The following is a 20,819-nucleotide window of genomic DNA, read 5'->3' on the forward strand; positions in this document are numbered from 1 at the left end:
AGAGCGCCTATTGGCTACATCATTTTTTTTTAAACTGCCAGTTACGTTTATTAGTACTACGGAAATTCACAATGATCGACCATGCATTAAAACTAAGTATAACAGTTCTACAGACTATTTACAAAAGCAACTTAACGATAGATTCGCTTATGTCATTAGTTGATGTGATGGACGCAGTCGTCATATGTAAATAGTGAAATAGTTGGCACTTGACATTCATTGTAACACTGTACAGAGTTGCAAATAAGCTGCGGGTATGCGGGTATATCACCAAATTTCGCTAAATTCGAGGAAGGTTTACGCATTTAATAGTGGAAGTAGAAAGTACAAAAATTAGGTAGTATATACCTAGTTGGCCTGCAAAATCATAGCTGCCCCAGCTGTAGGTGGCCGGTAACAATTAACCAAGAAACGTTTTCTAGCTCTTTATGGAGAGCTAAAGATAGACATCAAAAGCAATAGTATCATAGCCATATAGTTTTGAGATCTTCATCAGTATAATTTGTTTTTCTCCCATGCAGTGGAACGTTGAAACTTTTTGCGACTTTGTCATTGAGTTTTCAGAATTTATATCTGATTGTGTATCTAATCTATTATTGAATAAAATTTAATACTAAACTATGTAATACACTCCTATTCAAAGGGAGTATAATAGGGGTTAATAGCTTCAACCCAGACTGAATCTTTATACCCTATTTAGAGCTTGATTTTTGAATATCGACCCCCCCCCATCCGGGGGGTTACAACCTTCCCAAATTGCGCAGAAATTACGCCCTAATTTACTCAAGAGTCATGCAGGTGAAATTACTCGTCGGTCCCCAAAATTGAAACATAAAATAACTTAAAACAAAATATAAAATAATCTCAGCTAAATTTACTCCACCATGGATCAACACATTTTGTTGAATTGAATGGCAAATAGCATTGCTCATATTTTAGTACAGTAGTCCCCCGCTAACTTGAAATCCTACGGAGCCCTGTAAGGGCCATGCATGGTAATTATCATCTTTTTTTTTATATTTTCCGACTTCTTTTTCAAATTCGACGGCCTTATTTTTTTGGCGTTTTTCTAGTCTGTGGAGGCCCTTAAAGGCCATTATTGTTGAAAGTTATATGCAAAGTAGTTTATATGCAAATCACCATGTCGCAAATTTCTGGTAGTGGTAACAGGGCCTTAAAGAATCAGTATTTCATAATTATATCAAGCAGGATTTTTTAGGAAGTAAAGGCATGAACTGCGGCAATACAATATACGTAAATATAGACGTAACCTATAACACCAACCCCGGTTAACTCGAACCCCCGGTAACTCGATCAATTTTTCTTTACTCTTGGGAGTTCGAGTTAGCGGGAGAATACTGTATATAGGCAGATTACGTCTGCTTTTCAGCGGCCAAATCTTATTTGACTAGTCTTAGCACTTCATGAGTGCGTGTAACTCATACTTGTTTTATAAACAATTTTCAAAGGTAACCGGGGTAAGCCGAACGGAGCACAAAATGTTTAAGAGATACGGACGACTACACATGCACCGTTAGATTCGTCACGCAAAAGAAGGGCTGCCATATCTTCGTTGTGGGATGAGTGCATGCTCAAAAAACATTTTCTATATCAAGAAATTCCACTGAGACAACTCAATGACTAGAATTTTCTGGAGCATCTCTTTTTCCGTCCCCCCAAAACACTCCTTCTTACATGATTGGGATAATTTTTCGACAGTATATATAAATAAATGGTATAGTGTGATGGCACATGAGAGACACCGCAATATTAGACGCTTCGGTTGAATAATAAAGAATAGAAGTATATTGATCTTGAACTCATAAACATGCAAGAACATACTAGATATCTGACGCGCATCTTCAAGTGGTACTCAATGGCAAGCTGGAAATGCGCAGTACGTGCATATGAATGCAGCAAAATTAAGCCCTATGTGAATATGCAAAATTTATGAAGTATACATCTTCGCCACTTTTGTAAAAATAATTTTGACTTTTGTTGGAATACACGTCAACATTATGGCCTTCAAAGAAGCTAGAGATTGGAGAGTATATATTTCGAGATATGATATATACTAGGTTAACTACAGGTAGTGAATGCTGCCTTTATTGCATCTTGTATATCTGCAAACACGCGCTTGCGCAAGCCTAGTCATGCAGGATTGAATTGTAGAAAGAAGTACTTAATCGGGTAATCGCCAAATCGGTTTGACAACAGCCTTGGAGAATGAAGTATTCACTATTCACCGTTTGTGAGGAATTTTATGTAAATTGTTCTCTTTGTTTGGGCCTAAGTTAATTTTTGCTGAATAGATTAAATGAACAAAGATGAAGCATGTGCAAGTTCGCCAGCTGTTTTATTTTGAATGCACGTGATCACAATAGTAGGTTGTTGTGTTACTGAAATCTAGTTATTTAAAAAAGATAACGTAGTTGTGAACTCTTCACATGGGACTTGGCTAAATGTTTGAGATTGTTTCGCAGATCATTAATCGAGACTGCAGGTAAGCAAAAATGATCATGTGCCGTTGATCGCAAATATATCTCTGAATAACAACGTGCTCATGCCTTTCGCAGAGCCAGCAGAGGCTAGGCGATATAAAGAACAATTACTTGATGATGCAATTTTTGTTTTAACAGAGTTTTTGATATCATTCTGTTCTACTCTCCTCAAGTTGGTGTTAAGTACGGTAAGTTGCTGTCAGTAAAAGATAATTTTTTGTAAAATTTTATAGATATACATGTATAGATATTTTACCACTTCCGATTTCACTCGCTGTATTTACTGCGCTTTTGGTGGTGAATGATTGCATTTATGCTCCTTTACTAATGGCAAGTCAACCAATGAACACAAAAATCTTTGAGATTTGGCATGAAGAGGAGTAAGAAGGAAAGATTGACTATGTTGTCCTTGGTCATAAGACATTTCAAATTTTAACTGCAACTGACCAGATAAAACAAACGTTTTGAAGTCAATTCACAACATTCGATATCAAAATATATAGAACACTTCAAAAACACAGAAAAAAGCAAGAGGCATGTAAAATACACACCAAAAAACGAGGCATGTAAAATACACACCAAATAAGTTTAAAACAAACCAGCAGCAAATACAGGGTGTATAAAAAAAACTACAAATACCATAATTTGTATCCACGAGATTATACATTAGAATTTCAATGACTGTGCAACTAATTACGCTTCTGGGATTTTATTCTCTGTTGTTAGCTGATGCATTCGTATAATTGACCTTATTTTAAATCACTTTGTGTGCTTGTTTTGATAACCGTGGGAAACGTATTTTCAAATCCCAGAAGCGTAATTAGTTGCACAGTCATTGAAATTCTAAAGTGCATACAAATTATGGTATTTGCAGTTTTTTTGATACACCCTGTATATCAATACACAGGAATATGAAAAATGCTGAAATATTTTAAATAAAAGAAGTGTATTTGAAGCTATATGTAAAAGTCAAAAGTCTAAATTTGGCAAGTGAAATAGGAGGTGAATCAATGTCAATGCTATATAGCCGGCTTAGGCGTACACTCGTGCTCTAGGGATTGTGTTCTAGGGACATTACTTGAGGGACACAACATGGCGTGTTGTGGGAACCTATAGCGTAAGTTGAGGCTTTGTGGTTACCCTGGGCCTGGGAAGATAGTATATGGTAATTTACAGTTGGTACGGTATTTAGTCGACATTTTTTCTTGATGCAATGTCAATTACATTGTATCAAGGTGACAACAGCATCATGATCAGAATAATAAACGTGTACTACAGAATTTCTAATTGCGTGGAACGAAGTAAAATAATACATTTACCGTGATTATCATCACGATTCACAAATGCCGATTATAGGTAGCCTAACAATCCGCACGGCGTGAGATATTACTGTGTCAATGCTTCTATATTGACTGCGGACTGCAGTGTTTTAGTTCAGACGAAAGCTTTCAAAAAACTAGTTGTAATAGTATTGATTCGTATTGTTCGTAATGTCAGTCAACGGTTCAAACATTTAGGTATTAATAAGTATAATTTATAAGCATTTGTACGTCTGCGAAACTGCAAAACTGCAAAACTGCGAAAACATCGTCCTCTGTGCATATATATTTTACATCTTTCGTATTGTTTGCAAAATGTGGCTTGTATTGTCGGATAATTACATTTCGTCATACATTACTGCCTACTGGGTCAAGTGCGCAATGCATTCTGGGTCATCGAGGTGCAAAACGCGAACGACACACGACGATATCTAGACTCGTGCTCTCCTAATAATTATGAATGGCAATTAAATTTTGTGTCAAAGCAAAATTTAAAAAATTCCCAACTACATCAATTAGGTCTGCTGCCTTGCTCGCTCGCCCCAGGCTCGCTCGCTGCGGCAGCAAAAATGACAGGTATATTATTATTATTATTATCATCAATGTGCCAATATATAATTTGATATACCCGCGAATATATCCGAGTTAGCTGCATGTGTACAAAAGCCAATTGTTTTCAGTAAAAAGCCATAAATGTATAAGAAAACGTGAATTGTCTGCAAAAATCCACATTTGCACAAGAAAGGCGACGAAACAGACAACTGCATCACGGAGTCGGACCATCTGCCCCAAAAGTTTTGTTCTTCGAAAAACCAATCATGCGAAGCGAGGAAGCGTAGCTTGTAAATTTAGCCTGTCAACTTTATGTTTGTATAAGTATATCTCATTGATTTCATAGTCGGTGACGGATCAGATGTTCACCTGTTTTCATTTTCGAACATCAGTTGTGTCTTGAACTTGAGGAAGGAAAGTCAGAAGATTCGAGTGCGAACAAGGAAACTATAACCGCGTTGATACCCTGAGAATTATCACATGAAGGTAATGCTCTTTTTAGTATGTATTTTTTCCTCCGTCCTCCACGACATGTCAAAGAGTATTCCAAGTAGGTCAGAGTCAAGGGATTTAACAATTGTGCTTCGGCGTAAGCGTTCGCGTTGTGAGTCTAGCATTAGTTTAGCCGTGCTGGGTATACTGCGGTCGTATATTTAACACTATTTATATTGAGTTATTTACTGCAAGATATATACCCATGGATTCATTGGCAAGATCTTTAATATAGTTTTACTTTAGTATAATTATATACTGATATATAAATTTCTTTTGACGTTTTAAGCGAGCGTGACAGTTGCGGCAAAAAAAATGAGGCAAGCTACGATCATCCTTCTTTGCGTCACAGCCATTTGCAGTTACTACAGAACTCAAATCAACGCAGAAAGTGAGTCATGACTGGACCTTTATTATAGCTTTTTAGTAATTATATATATCAGATCAACATTATAAATAAATTCTGTTAAAAAATTGAATCTCTTTTTATCAATATTGCCCACTGGATTAGTAGTTCAGTATGCACATGCACATGTGTGGCGCCAGTTCCATGGGTTTCTATATAATATTTTTGGGCCGTGCAAATTTCTTTTGCTTTCTGAGAAGGGATCATTTTCGTTATAACTTCATTTTTCAAGCCTTTTGAGCCTGTTCCTTTGGTTTTGCATGTTTGTTGAAAGCTTTAAACAAAACAAACTATTACCTTAGCACCTCATGTACTCATGCATGTAATACAAAAACTTTAGCGACATGCAGAAACATCGATGATAAAACTTTGTGCATATACGTTGTGAAGATTGATAATTATTACTGCAATTGGCATTTAGCTCAACGTTTAATTAAAAGACCCATGACTAGACCTCTATTACCTTATTTGTCTAAATATTGGTTTTCTATATAGGCAAAAATTAATTCGCGGTTTGGCTAAATTTGGTAAAAAGTGCATATCAACCAATTTTTTTTATTTCATATAAACGAGAATTTAGTTGGGTAATAATAAGGATTCAACTTGGTTTTTGGTTGCTTTGTATATTTTCATGCTTTTTTTCGACCAAATACTACCAAACTGTGAATGTCGACCGTGAGCTAAAGGTTAAGCGGAAACTGGTACTAGTGACGTACCGAGGTACGCGAGGAACTCGTGATAAGATATTGTGTACAAATATGATATAAATGCAGTATTCCAAAGACTTTTATAACAACTTTTAATGGTCTAAATCGTTGTTTGTGGGTAATTATGAAGGTCGATGTTGCATGAAGTGTCAGGAAAATATGGACAACCACCAGCAACATATCTATCAGGCATTTTGCGATATATGTGGCCTACTAAGAGTAGCTAATAACAGCACAGTATTGTTTACACACAGTCACGAATAAGAACGTTCGAGAACAGCAGGACGATGGTAACTAAAAGCTTACCAAATTTATTTCACCTTCCATAATTACTGCGATAAGAAGTCGAAGTTGACCACAAAATACAAACTATGCTTTTATCATCACGCCATATTATATCGCCTAAAACTATACAATCAGTACATGCCGCCGTAAATACGGTTTCGCCTATGTATAATTTGTATATTTCTTTGTTGATTAACATAAACTGCACAAACTATTTATTAATCCTCTCACGATGTTTCTAGCCTCCTGGGGCCGGTTGTTCGAAAGGCGTTTAGCTTAAACGGCGGATAAGTTGAAAATGGAAAACAAAATGATATATTTATTGGACAAATGAGTTGAAATATTTCGATGTAAATAGCTTTATTTTTATTGGAAGTAGATATTTAATGCATAAAATTAGGTTCAGTCATTCACAAGATGCATGAGAGTATTTTTAAATTTTGGCTTATCCACCGTTTAAGCTAAACGCCTTTCGAACAACCGGCCCCTGTTGTACTAAACATCGCAGGAAAAGACTTACTGAATGTATTTTAAATTTACTTTCAAGCAAGTTGCAGATTGTCCTATTTGGTCGACCACGAAATACGATGTTTACACGGGGTCAAATTACCTACGGGAGCTCGCCTAGAACTATACAATTTGTATATATGCCGCATTAAATCGCTAATGCGGTTTCACCTGCTGATAGATTGATTTCATTTGTCGATTAGCATAAACTGCGCAAACTATTTATTAAAAATTACAATTCTTTCGCGATGTGTCTGGGTTTAAAAAATGATAAATTACAGTCATAGATCATGTGTAAATAGTACCGACTGGCGACCGTACAAACTTTGTATAGTGGAGTATATGTATAAATGCATATTCGAAATGAATCGGTTCCTCGACTACGTCACTATGCCCAGTCTTACGGGATATTAGTTTGCCCGGCCAAAATAAAATGGCGACCCAAAATCGCTGTTTTTGATGCAGTTTTGCCTTTCAAAATATATAAAAAATAACGCAAATCGAACTCGTTAATAAAAAATATGAATACTAGTAAACTATACTCCTTATTTCAGAAATAAAAAAAATTGGTTGATATGCACTTTAAAGGATCCGATCTATATAACTATACTCTCTTGAGTGCATGTTTTTCAATTCAGGCTATGAAACTTATCTTGATCTTGATCGCTGGTAGAAATATGTCTTACTCTTAGTATTCCCTCATATATAGTTATTCCACCAATTACTTCTTAAAACGTGTCAGGTAATGTTGGAGTACACAGTTAACCTCTGACTATATTTAGCACAATAATCGGATCCTCTACTTGGAAAGCATGTCTGAGTCCTAAGCGATCCCTAAGGCCTAACGTAGCAAATTTGCGAAGAAGGTTTGACGGCTCGAATGATTGGTTATAGCGCTATACTGACCACCACACCCATTCATCTGCGATATATTTTCCATGCAACTGCATGACATTGTGCGTGCATGCATATAATTATATAGATTATTGAAATAAATGAAATTCAATTGCATTTGTTATTGATTTTTACTCAGACTAATCTTATATACATATGACTTTTTTGAATTTACGAATTTTCAGTAGCATGCATGATGCATTTACTCATGCGTGTACGAAGACCTATATACTTCATGCTGTTTCGTGTTCAAATTTCGGAAAGACTGCATGCTTGCTTTTATAAACTAAGAAGTGTCGCGAGAATTTAATCTAGCTAAAATGTGAAGACTCAGTCTTTACACAGAGATGACAGTCGCTTCAAGTGATGGCATAAAAGTTGTTTTTTTTATTTTTCTCATAACCGCATGCATTTGTATCTGCATTCGTGGATCAGACTTTAATTTTTAGACTGGTATATTATGATTCATGCATGTGTCAGTATATCCATATACTATTTTTTCTACGTGTACAATTTTTTTGAAATACGTGTGCGTTATAGATATTGAATTTTCTATATTATTAAAACATTCCCCTATAATTAGTCTGTTATGCCTGTTTTCCTCTAGCGATATTTTTCGCGCGAAGCGAATTTATTCCTTTGTATTTGAGCAATTCGTTCCAGATAGTTGCAGTTGAGAGCTCTGAAACAAAAGTAAAATGTCACTTCGCGCGAAAATTATCACTTGTGGAAAACCGGCTTTATACACACTTTTTCGCTATTTGCGTGTCAGAGGCTTGTGCATGTCATGACCGTATTTCGGTGAGGGCGCAGTTTTTGATATTTGCATGTGAAGTATTTATTGCACCTGCATGGTGCAATACGAAACTCACGCCATGCATGCACGACCGGCCGATAAATTCATTCATGATTGTGAGTTAAAAGTTTACTTTACAAAGTTTTAAAAGCCAAACAGAAAGGTTATGTTATTCGATCCATTGACTTCTGTAAAATTTGAACGAACAGGTGTTCCATGCACGTTTTTTCGCGATGTTACGTAATTAAATATGCAATTTGAGCCATATAAAACACCCGAAATTCTTCCACTGCGGAAAAAACAGTTTTTACTGACTAATTTTATGTAAGTCATTTTAGAATGGCTCACAACATCACCCTGGCTTGCATGATTAATAATAGTTTATATATAATAATAATGATAATTTTTTTGTTTCATATATATTATTTATATGTGCTAGTATAGTAGGAAGGTATTAACCAAAAAAAATTATAATATGAAAATGTAAATAGTTTTTCGGCATTCCAAATCGTAAAAATACTAAAACACTGTATTATATAAAAAAGATTATAGACAATATGAATGGAAAAGAACCGATGAAAAGAATACACATATGATCGAGATGTTAGCCTTTCAACTTCTGCATGTTTATAACACGTTAATTTATTTAGATTGTATTGAGTGCGAAAGCAAGACTCTATTTTGCCGAGATAAGAAGAAAAATTCTCTGGAAGAGCTCTTACCAGATGTAAACCTCACATTTATCCCGACAGTTAAACGGTTAGTGTGATTTATTGGTACGAATGATTTAACAAGGTTAAAAAGCCGACTACTATTGTCGAATATACGTCATGCAATGCTGACATGGAAAAACAACGAAAACAAAAAACTGCCGTAAATGCGTTTGTTATCATTCGTTAAGCTTCTGTTATTTATGCCGTTCTGTTATTCGTTAAGCTTTTGTAACGAAAGCACAAACGTTTAATTAGTACATTTTTGCACCTTGAAATTGCAGCAGAAAACGTTTGAAAGGTACTATATATAATACTTTCAACTCTATAGTTTCTTTGGATGAATAGAGGGAGAGGCAGCTGTGAACTACATGCATGCACAGTCGGCTTTCTTCCTAGCATTCAAACCCCGCATACAAGTATTGCTGCGTCAGGTCCAATCATGGATATATTACATATAAGGTTATAGAATGGTGGGCAACGTCATTGTCTATTGCATGCGGGTGCGCCTGAATCATGGGGGAAGCGGGAGCAGCTGCCCTTTGCTTATAAAGCCCCGACTTCACTTTGCTTATGGGGGCGAGCGGGGCAGCCTGTGTCCTTTGCTATATACCATCAGTACCATGTAACTAGTAGCAATATGCATTCAACATTTAATATTGATCCCTATAGTACTCCCCGCATTAAAAACTAACAGGTAATATTATTGAAAATGCGTTCTCCCGTGGAATTGCATGCAAGTTCACATGTACTGATTTGTAAAGTTTCCACTTCGTGTGATTGCTAATTAAGGTAAAATGCATGTGCCCTTTTTTAAAATTCTGCCCCTGCCGTCCTAAACTGGCCCCGGTGCCCCTGCATGGTTCTAAAATTGGTTGCCATGCATGCACTGGGGAGCCCACATTCAAGAAGCAACTCTATTGCTCATTTTAACGTTGGGCCATTTAGGTTGGTTCTGGATAAGAATAATATCTTGCTTTCTAAAGAAGATCTTAATATACTGGTAAAAAACTTCTCTTCCCTGCGTTTCTTGTAAGTATAATTAAGATGGTATGTAAACCAAAATTAAATGTTCTTTGGCTGAACTTATTATACACTTGGCAATAATCAGGAAATTTATATGATTTCAATTGAACGTCCAACTTATTTTATAACGGTATAATCTTATTCGACGATATCAGTTGTATAATGAGGATCTTAACGGGAAAGGATCTTAACGGGTAGCGACTTGTGTATCTATGTATAATATTTGCTTATAATTTATAGAGATTTGCGAAGTAATAATATACAAGACTTGGAAGCGTTCTCTAGTAATTTGAGTACGCTTAAGGAACTGGAAGAAATGTAAATATATCTATCTATACAGCATACATATATGCCGAGGAATGGAACCTAATTAAACGTAGTTTTACATAAGTTCTCCCTCCAGCCTCGTGTGTATATATAATGCCCCCCATGCATGCACACTTAAACCATTTTGCTCCCCTCAAACGAGTTTTTTTTAAATATAATAAAATTTGTAGAATAATTCAATGATTTCATTTAAGGGCCCTTCAACCATTCTCTAACCACTCATACTTATATGCATGCAGGTATACGATAAAAATACCTGCCAATTAGTCCTATAAAGTTATATAGAAAATCGTAACTGAGAAATATGAAATCAAACAGTTCGACGCGATGTTCTCCATGAATTAAGCAAAGTGTCCAACAGCTTTATGCATGAAAAAAAGTTTTCAAGTTTTAAGTGCTGTATAACTGCTGTTGAAATCACGTATATACATAGCATGGATATCATTAGAATTTTTTTCATTCCCCTGTTAAAATTTTCAGTGTAAAATACATATTTTCATTGAAAAGAGGTTATAAGCTAGGAGGGCTTTGGTTAATTCACTTGCATGCTATACATAATTGGTAATAGGAAATATATTTTTTTGTTTTGTTGTTAAATTGTCCTTTAATTTTTTTAAGTGATTTCGAATCGAATAAAATAAAAGAGATACCAGAAGATATTTTAAAGAAAATGCCGAAGCTGTCAGTGTTGTAAGTTTAAAACCGTATTCTAATTCTTGTTTAATTAAACGTATTTTTTATGTTTCCTCTTTAAAGGATGCAAATATACAGTATAATTGCCAAAAGCTCTTTCGGAGTATATATGTAACATCAATACACCAGGTGGCCCAGGACCGAAACTATGGGGTGCATGAGCAGTGGCGTAACAAGAATGATAATTGACGGGGCGAATCACTATCCATATATCCAGCAATAGCTTGCAATAGCTTACAATAGAAATCCCCCCCCCCAATTATCGTTCTAATTACGCCCCTATGCATGAGTGCATTCATATTCATCTTTCTCGGCATGCAGAAGATTTCTTTAGTATGTTGCATCTGAAGGCTCTCACATTGTTTGTGCGTAAAACCGAAGTGTAAAACGAATTGGATCTTTTCTTTAATTGAGCTATAATTGATGTTGTAATTTTTCTTTGAAATATCATACTTAAATTTATTCATTTTAGGAAGTTAAGCGGCAATGTTATAAACAAAATTCCAGAAAAACTGTTGGAGAACAACACAGAACTTAAAGCCCTGTAAGTATAGACCTGTGATTATTGTACATGGGAATATATTATTCTCTTAACCTATATGATAATTTCAGCGTCCTTTCCAACAACAAAATCAGTAAGATTGAAGCTAATGACATTAAAGATGGCAATAAACTGGAAGCATTGTAAGTAGACGTGCAACAACCCCGTCCCCAGCGCATTTCCTTTTTCTCATTAGGAATGCTTCGAGGATGAATTTGGCGGACGTTAGTGTAACTCATAAGTTAGGAATCGATAGCTTGCCAAACTGCAAGCCAGTCTTAGGTTGCCAAGGTTTGTGCTTAGCAACAGACTGCTGAGCTTTTTAGTTATGCACATACAGTGAATTTCACGTACTGCCCATTCTCGTTACCAGTCCCAAAACTATCTGTTATAAAGTATATGTATATTAAATCATTCATCTTATTATTCAACAATAATTGTAATTAGTAAAGTTCAGCGGTAATTGTAAATTAGTAAGTCCATGCACTGGCTCGGGAAAACCTATAGATTGCTGTGCTTAACTTATACTGCTAGCATATCAACACCAGATATGGTTTAGTGAGAATTAGGTACAGTATAAATATTAATACTCAGTCATGTAAACGGCATGATGACCGTTAATTGCATTGCAGTGATATCGAGAGCATGCAGGGAGGGTTGTCATATTGTCGTACGACGCACAACATGCATATTCATAAAGGAATAATTTGAATGGCGAATATTTTGTAGATTGGTCAATGGTAACCCTCTCGAGGATTTAGATTGGCCGGTGATAAAAAAAATGAAGAACCTCAGAACATTGTGAGTGCATGTTATAGTCTGTCGACGTCATCATGAGTATTAAATTAATGACTTTGTTTGAAACGTTCTCATTAAATATATTTTAATTGCAGGAATATTCGTAATATCAAAGCACCTAATGATGAAGGTTTTAGTTTTATTCTGAATCCCAGGATATTTTATGAGAAAACGCAACTGAAATTCATGTAAGTTTCTTTGATTCTAAAACAATCCCTTGCGTGCAGAACTAAACATGCAGTCACTAATATGACGAAGCTAATTTACTATGCAGGGTATATTATATACACTTGATCTCCAGCGGATTTCCTATAATATATCTCATCTGTTAATTATCAAATCAGAAAGCTCGATTTGTACCACGTGATCAGTCAATTAATCATGGAGTTCCATCGACGTTTCCCCACATTACAGTAAAAAGTCGAACACCCCGCTTCGAGTTTACGTGTGTATATATACCACGATGTATCTTCCTTTGCATGGAGGTAATATTTCATCGAATTTCCCTCGCTTCAGGTCTTCAAAAACGTCCAATATATTTTTCAGTTCTTAATTCTGCAAGGAAACCTGTTTGACTTGCAAAAACGCTGGAAAATCCAGGTTTTAAAGATCTCATGTTGGCCAACGCGTGCGCCAAATCACTTCATGCAACATTAAACGTTTGTGCAGCACAGTTGCAGCCTCGTACCCAGGCGCTTTAATTGTAAAAAAAATAATGTTGCATTCAGTAATTGTAATGCGAGCGCGCGGGGGCTCTTGGGTGGTTTTTGCTTTTTCAGCTGAGCTCTATACAATACCTGAATGCAACGTTATATATTTTACTATTAAAGCGCCTGGGTACGAGGCTGAGCACAGTTGCATTAATTGTATCACTTAGTGTGATCGAATTGTGTCTCAGATGCGCGAGGCTGTTTTGAAGGGCTTTCACAAACAACTATACCTACGAATGAAAAAGCTAGTATCTTTGATCTTAAACGAACATTAAGGTTTAGGTTTGCTGAACGTCTTGCACTGAACTACATGCACTGAATCTCGCGCGAATCGTACTATTGGGTGCTTTTTCAAAGAGCATGCTTTTTTGAAATACTCTGAAGACTGTATATATGGTAATAATGCTTTGAAGTAAACATTAACTCATAATCCTAATTCAGTCTGTTACGCTAAAGCTAAATATAAACTAAATTACAACCATGAATTTAACTTGGTGCTAACATTAGATTATTGCCCATTCATTTAGATTCACGAGTGTGTATGCTGATTGTTGTAATATCAAACGTATGGAGAATCTGACCAAGACAAAAAAAGACAAAAATAAAAAAGAGTGGGTTTGTCAATTCAAGAACAACGATCCTAAAGTCAAGGAAGAATGTGGTAAGACGTATAGCTGCTCTTTATGTTCTATCGCATCAGATGCGCCCGTACCGCAGTCAAGCTAATATGTACTAAATATAGCGATGATATTTTTTGGAAGAATCTTTGAGCAAAAAATTTGTTCAATCACAATTCGATTTAACACTGCATGAACCAGGTTGATGTTCATAAATATCACGCACAATGCATAGAGAGCTTGTGCATTGTGAGCACAAGACCTTGTCAGGGCAGCTGTCTTTAATTTTAGGCTTAACCTTCTTTTATTGTTCAAATGCTCTATGGAGTTTTAAAAAATGCTTCCTACATTGCTGTTAATTCGTCATCCTGAAAAAGACTATAATTGTGCGACCTTTTCTCCAGTATTGCATGCGTGGACAGAAGTTATACGTTAGTTAGTCACAACACTGTCGTCATATATGACGTGTATCAAATTCTTTTAACAACTAGCTGTAAGGATTAGCTCCGGGGATCTGGAGGATACGTATCAGGGACATGTGGAAGTTAATAAGGAAGGAAAAGGCGTTTGGGAAAAATTGAAGAGCACCAACTGGACTATGGAAGATGCAAATGTCGTTTGCAGAGAAGTCGGACATGGCCCTGCGTTGGAATTCACAAGTGCTAATCATTACGAGAAAAGAAAAAAACAGGATCCCAAAATTTATCCTGAAAATATTCCGGGTTCCCACATGTGGAACAGAGCATGCAATGGCTCTGAATACTCAATTTTGCGGTGTCAAAAGAGAAACGGTGGCTCACACCTTTTTCCCGATGCCGGTGTTGGCGTCAGGTGCAGATCTCTCGGTAATCCCTATATATATATATATATATAGCTAAAATATAGTTGTCTCTTAAATTTACATTATCAACCCTAGCATGCATTCATTAATTGCAGACGAAAGGATAGATAAAATTTGCACTGAAAGGAATGAAACGTTCGATTGTAAGGACAAGAAGCTTAAAAATTTACCATGGCAGGATAAGAATGATACAAAATACAAAATGTATGTATATACATGTACCTGTAATCTGTTGATTTAGATTAAATATTGATGGTCACGTACTGAATAAAAATACATCTATATATAGCATGCAGAGATATGCGGTCTGCTTGTAAGCGCACTGTCTATAGAACTATCAAAACTGAAACCTTTGTTATTATACTTTTGGCTATAATTACTCTTACCCCTAAAACCCTCTAGTTGCAATATCTGTGAACACTGATTTGGCGTTCAGGAGGTAGGGGGTAAAAGTAAATGCCAGTTTAATGAAAAAAATCATATGAAAAAATGAAGCAGAATGTGAATGATGTCGTTTAGTTAAAACTCGCTAAATGCTTCGTCATAAAACTAACTCAGTTATCTTCATTGGGGTTACCATCATTTTTTTATTATGTTATTTTTTTTAGGATAGATCTGAGGGAAAATGAAATCAGATGGATACAAGACACTACTTCTCTAAAATACTTTAAGAGCCTGGAGACATTGTAAGTATATTTAATTTATTCTGGAGAAGCTGAACTGCCGCATTCATGCAATCAACCAATTAACCCGCACGTTATATTTATTGGCCTCGCGGGCAGATCAGAGAGAGTTTTTCGATTTTTTAAAAAATACTCGAAAAGACATCTCACTTTGCGCTAAATTTATTTCTAGGTACTTATCCGGAAATGGTTTAGCATGGCTTCACGATGGCGTTTTTGAAATAAAAAGTTTGATTACATTGTAAGTAGCGTTTCATATTATTCAAATATGCAAATTTATCGTGCCGCCGAATCAGTACATTTACGAGATGAACGACAGTGTTTAATGTAGCTATAGTTTTCATATTAGGTACTTTTCACTAGCTATAAGAATAACACCGAAACATTTCTTAACAATGTATGCATGCAGCCAACTAGTCAAACCACTTACTTTTAAGAGTATTAATCATTAATACATTCCATTGGCATGCACCAATCATGCATGATGGCGTCCTGTAAGCACGCACCCTTTCTGATGGTAACTCATCCAACGCCTCTGCATGTCATAAGATAACAACATTTCACTTAAGAATTACCGGCTGTCAAGCGGGCCAGGGCTGAATTTTTTTCTGACGTAGAAGCGCGCTCCGGCTGCCTTTCGAAGCCCTGAAAAAGTGATAGTCACGAAAATTACGGCGCTATAAGTTTAAACCTACTTTTCTACCCGCAGGGATTTAAATACCAATAACTTGAAATTCATCATAGGCGAACTGAAGTAAGTATAAATCAGCTATTTCTAGAAGAAATTCATACTAGCCTAATTTACTAAATGTTCATCAATGATCTGACTGCATGAGTGCATGCATATATATGATACCAAAACTTGCAGGCCTATGGCCATATACAAACATGCACAAAAATTGCAATTCAGTTAGGGCACAACAGATTCTAACAACTTAAGATATAGCCTGCATTCCGTCTGATCACCCGAAACAAATTTCTGTCAACCTTCCGCCAGTGATATATGCATGATCACAAAAATATGATCTTTAATTCAATGTAGGCTATTCCTAATCAATAACGCATGCATCCGGTATATAGCATGAATATATATGCTCGTATCTTATCCCGAAGTATAAAACTTGTTTTTTCTCCCGACGTGCATGTGGGGAAGTGAATGAGGGTGAAGGAATCGGAAATTCTGGTATAGCTACGTGGTTTTTAAATTGTCCCTTTTTTTTGCTAAGAATTCTTGAGTAGTTATTTTGGATTTTCTAATCACACATGAATTAAGGATAAAAAATTACGCACGGGTTTTAGATTACATTATTTTTTCCGACTGATCGCGATTCGCAACCTCACGCGAGTTAAGATTATTGGGCCTCTCCAAATCTATACTTCCCTATCGTATCTCAACCAGCTACATTACCCTTGCTGCATGATTACCATTTGCTGACGCCTAATTCGTGTTTTGCTTTAATTCGTTTACAAGGGATGCTCAACTTAAAAAGCAAGACTGGTTCAAAGGTTTAAATAACCTGCAAAGTTTGTAAGTGTAAAATCTAATTTCATTCTATAATTGTTACTTCTAAACAAAGAAACACAATGAACAAAGGTGAAAATTTTAGGAAAAAGATGAATAAAAATTATGTAATTAAAAAGCTAACTTCATTGAAATTCAAAATCTATCTTTTGCGTGAGACAATAATGAAGACCTTCTATAAATAAATTGGAATTGTCGGTGGAAGGATTTGGGTCTAGGACTATGCTTCAGTATTTTACTTAAAATTATATAAATAAAGCAGCAGTATAGTTGAATTATACGGCAAATGTTATATAAGAAGCCCGATTGAGTAACACGATCCGAAACATGATGAATCTATATATGGTGAATGTGGATGGATGGATCAAATAGAATTGCAGTAATTTAAACAATGTAAAAAGTCGTATACGAGGTTGCAGCTGTATACATATAACTTCATGCAGGTGTTTTAAAATTTCATTTTTAAGGGACATTTCTTCAAATCAACTAACAAGTTGGCCCAGCAACGTCTTCCTACCTCTAAAAAGCATACAAAACATGTAAGTGTGTCGGGGCTGCGAAGCGCTTTTTAATGGAAAGCATGACAGGTTTTGCTTATCTCTTAATTTCCACCAATGCCAATGGAAACTTTAGTTTCGTGCACGAAACCATATGCCAAAATTGAGTGCTAGTTTCATTTATGCATGTCTTGGGCCGATTGTATACTCTTTTTAAAAACTCAATTTTAAGTAGTTTCGTAGTTAACTAGAAAATACATTACGTTATTTATGATTGATCAATTCTCTCACTAACTATATAGTTAAAGTTAACCGCCTTTTTTCAATTTTATACTAAAGATTGTTTCAAGTGTCATGCGCCCGATACACATATATACACCCGTTCTTCTAGGTCGATGAGAAACAACAGGTTTAAGGAGTTTCATAACAGATTCTTTGAACATTTAGGATCACTGCAGCGGCTGTAAGTTATTTTTTTTATATCAATTTTGTGAAGGACTTGTCTGATTAAGGTTCGTCGCTTTGCGCGAGAAAATTTGTGTCTGCATATACATTATTCAAGCGATAGTTGATGGAATCAGCATTTAGAAGTCAGTATAGTGCGAAGTTCATCGTAATGAGGACTTAGTTAATTTTCAGTTGTTTCACTTGTTTGGGTTCCTTTTGACTTAATATATAAAGCCTATATAGCTTAGAGCATTAACACTACTATTTTCCCCCACAAATTTCTTGCACACGGGAGAGTGGGGCTGTGAGCCATGATTTATTTGGTTGACGTGTTGACAGCTCCGCTGGTAACCATCCAGAAAGCTAGCATCCGAGATGTTGACATCACCTAAAATATGATCAATACATTGAAATAATATACTTGAGGGTCACAATTTTTTACAGGGACATTTCAACCAATCCTGGTCTAATTATCCTGAACTGGGTCGAACTTTTAAAATATTTGAGTAACCTGAAGCATCTGTAAGCATATAAATTATATAAAGATCTGTTAGTTGTTTATGCATGCTTAATGAATGTATCCCCCAACAATGCTCCAATCTCCATTTTTAATGTTGAAATGCAGTGGCGGCGTTCAATCTTAAGTGGGTAGAGAGGACATCCCACCACTCCTCACTCGTCAGTGAGTCAACAAGTTTATCTTCGGGCAGGAAAATGTGGGGTCAGAAATCAATACCAGTTGGAAAAAAAATTTGAGCATAAATCTAGAGACTGGCTTTAAACGGCCATTTCCCTCTAAACGTGTCAGTCTAAATTAGGAGATGGGCTGATGGGCCAGAGGTGTTAGCCGCAATAACCAGCACTGCTATATGATCTAGGCTATACCAATTTAACCATTCTAAGTAGAGTTGAACTTTGAAACTTGTTACATACCAGTTAATTTTAGATAATGGTCATTTTTAGGACGACAGATCGATTCACAGATTGCTGTTTTGTGGAGGCAATCTTGTCGGATGCAGAATGCGTTGCTCCAGCTGATAGTCTTGCCAGTTGTGAGGAAATGATAAAATATCCGGCGCTCATAGTTCTAATGTGGTTCTTGGTTGTTCTAACGATCGGAGGGAATATTTTTGCCCTCCTCATGCGGTTGGTGAAGGACGATCAAAACAGAGTACAAAATATGTTCATTTGCAGTCTTAGTTTCAGCGACATGCTCATGGGGGTGTACTTAGCAGGAATAATCAACCAGCAGATTGCGACAAAAGGTGAATACTACAAGCATGATTACAGCTGGCGCTCAGGCATCTTGTGTAAGATATTTGGTATAATATCCGTCATATCAAGCGAGGTCTCGGTCTTCACCCTGGTCTTCATTGCCTACGACAGATTCTTGCACATCGTTCACGCTATGGAATTCAGAAAGATCGGTTATCGCACTGCGGTCTTTCTGTTGTTCAGTACCTGGGCCTGCTGCACTGTTATCGCCGTCCTTCCCGCGATGATCGATTCGTACTTTTACGACAACCTACGCAGAGAGGGTTTCTACGGGACCAACAGCATCTGTATGCCGCTTCAACTCCCCGGTGAAGACACAATAGCATGGGAATATTGCCTCGCGGTGTTCGGAGCACTGAATTTCATTGCTGCAATCTACCTCATCGTATCCTACTGCCAAATGTTCTACTCATCTTATTCCTCAGCGAAAGAATCAAAGAACAACACCCGTCTTGGTGTGCACACGACCATGGCAAAACGATTTGCAGCCGTCGTATTTACCGACGTTTGCTGCTGGGTTCCAATCGCAATGTTGTTACTCTTATCCCTCGTTCGGGCAATCAACGACGGAGGCAACGAGTTGTACATGTGGTTTTCGATTTGCGTCATACCAATCAATTCAGCCATCAATCCTATCCTGTATACCCTCAGCACACCGTTGTTCTGGGAGAAAGTGAAGGCAACCATCAAGAAAATGCTATTCTGCCTATCACAAGGTTTGACCAGAGTTAATTCCGCAAATGTTTATTGTACATTAGTTTGTATCCTTGGCTCAATACTGCATATTTTTCTATCGTAGATCGTCGAAACGTTGGCAAATCTGTTGGTAGTGATAACCCAAAGTTGATCACGAAAATCAAACGGGACAAAAAGGCCTAAACAACATTTTAAGCCGGGCATCTTAGTTTAGGACAGTGTATATCACTGTAATAGGCTTGATATTCTGGAAGAAGACTTAGAAACAAGTTGTATACTAAATGCTGAAATTGGCTGCCATTTCATCTCGAAGCATATTTTTAGATTTTACACTAATCGAGAAATTGTATCCTGCATGCATTTAAAAATGAAGCAGAAAAAACGTATAAAGCTAATACCTTATCAGTAAACGCATCACGCACCTTAGTCTTCACATGATTTTAAACGTATATATAACATTAAACAATTTATTCTAAAATGTAAAATTAAAGATAGCATGGGAAACAGTGATAGCGATGCCTGGCATATAACGGTTATGTAATCATCAAATAAAAAATCGTCATATGCACAAATCATGTTAATGCTATTATTTTCTGCCACCTTATTTTCCCCCCATTACACTCCTGCTGACCGTTTGCAAATGCGAAGAAATTCATAAATGGTTTTGATTCTACTGAAGAGAACATGACAGATGGTTGTGGAGTTCAAATACTCTTCATCACAGATGTCGTTTAAGATCGGAATACCACGTTAGCATCAACTAAAATTTGTATTAAAGATCGTATATTCGTTTTTTAGGTCGTTTTGCCGGTTTTTGAAGAAAAACAGTACTTTTTTTAACTGGTTTTATCTTAGATATCCTGAAATGATATTTTAGGGAAAAACCATTTAGAAAAAAACTCGTTTAAAAGGAATTGTTTTGGCCTTGGACATCGTGAATGAGTGAACATCCGCCCATTAGCACGCTCCCCAATTTC

The 20,819-nt window shown here is 36.4% G+C and overlaps 1 protein-coding gene across 1 annotated transcript; it reads left to right on the plus strand.

The window, feature by feature from the left end:
* The first annotated feature begins 2,428 nt into the window (after positions 1-2,428).
* Positions 2,429-20,394, plus strand: LOC114541438 (G-protein coupled receptor GRL101-like). Its single transcript, XM_028561360.1, has 24 exons — positions 2,429-2,503; positions 2,640-2,689; positions 4,719-4,858; positions 5,154-5,255; positions 9,110-9,218; positions 10,118-10,201; positions 10,436-10,513; positions 11,141-11,212; positions 11,688-11,759; positions 11,828-11,899; positions 12,486-12,557; positions 12,650-12,742; positions 13,792-13,925; positions 14,373-14,726; positions 14,818-14,926; positions 15,331-15,408; positions 15,578-15,646; positions 16,115-16,159; positions 16,877-16,933; positions 17,395-17,466; positions 17,816-17,887; positions 18,316-18,393; positions 18,835-19,862; positions 19,946-20,394. Exons 4-24 carry the CDS (start codon positions 5,180-5,182, stop codon positions 20,023-20,025), a joined length of 2,904 nt encoding a protein of 967 aa, XP_028417161.1. The 5' UTR covers positions 2,429-2,503; positions 2,640-2,689; positions 4,719-4,858; positions 5,154-5,179; the 3' UTR covers positions 20,026-20,394.
* The last annotated feature ends 425 nt before the right edge of the window (positions 20,395-20,819 follow it).

Source organism: Dendronephthya gigantea, unplaced genomic scaffold (assembly GCF_004324835.1).
Source record: "Dendronephthya gigantea isolate DGI-Jeju-01 unplaced genomic scaffold, DenGig_1.0 000291F, whole genome shotgun sequence".
NCBI lineage: Eukaryota > Metazoa > Cnidaria > Anthozoa > Malacalcyonacea > Nephtheidae > Dendronephthya > Dendronephthya gigantea.

Bases quoted from the DNA above. Each gene is read 5' to 3' on its own strand.
- LOC114541438 (XM_028561360.1), top strand. From the start codon at position 5,180: ATGAGGCAAGCTACGATCATCCTTCTTTGCGTCACAGCCATTTGCAGT. The intron at 11,900-12,485 runs GTAAGTAGACGT...AATATTTTGTAG, and splicing joins GGCAATAAACTGGAAGCATT to ATTGGTCAATGGTAACCCTC. The intron at 16,934-17,394 runs GTAAGTGTAAAA...TTCATTTTTAAG, and splicing joins TTAAATAACCTGCAAAGTTT to GGACATTTCTTCAAATCAAC.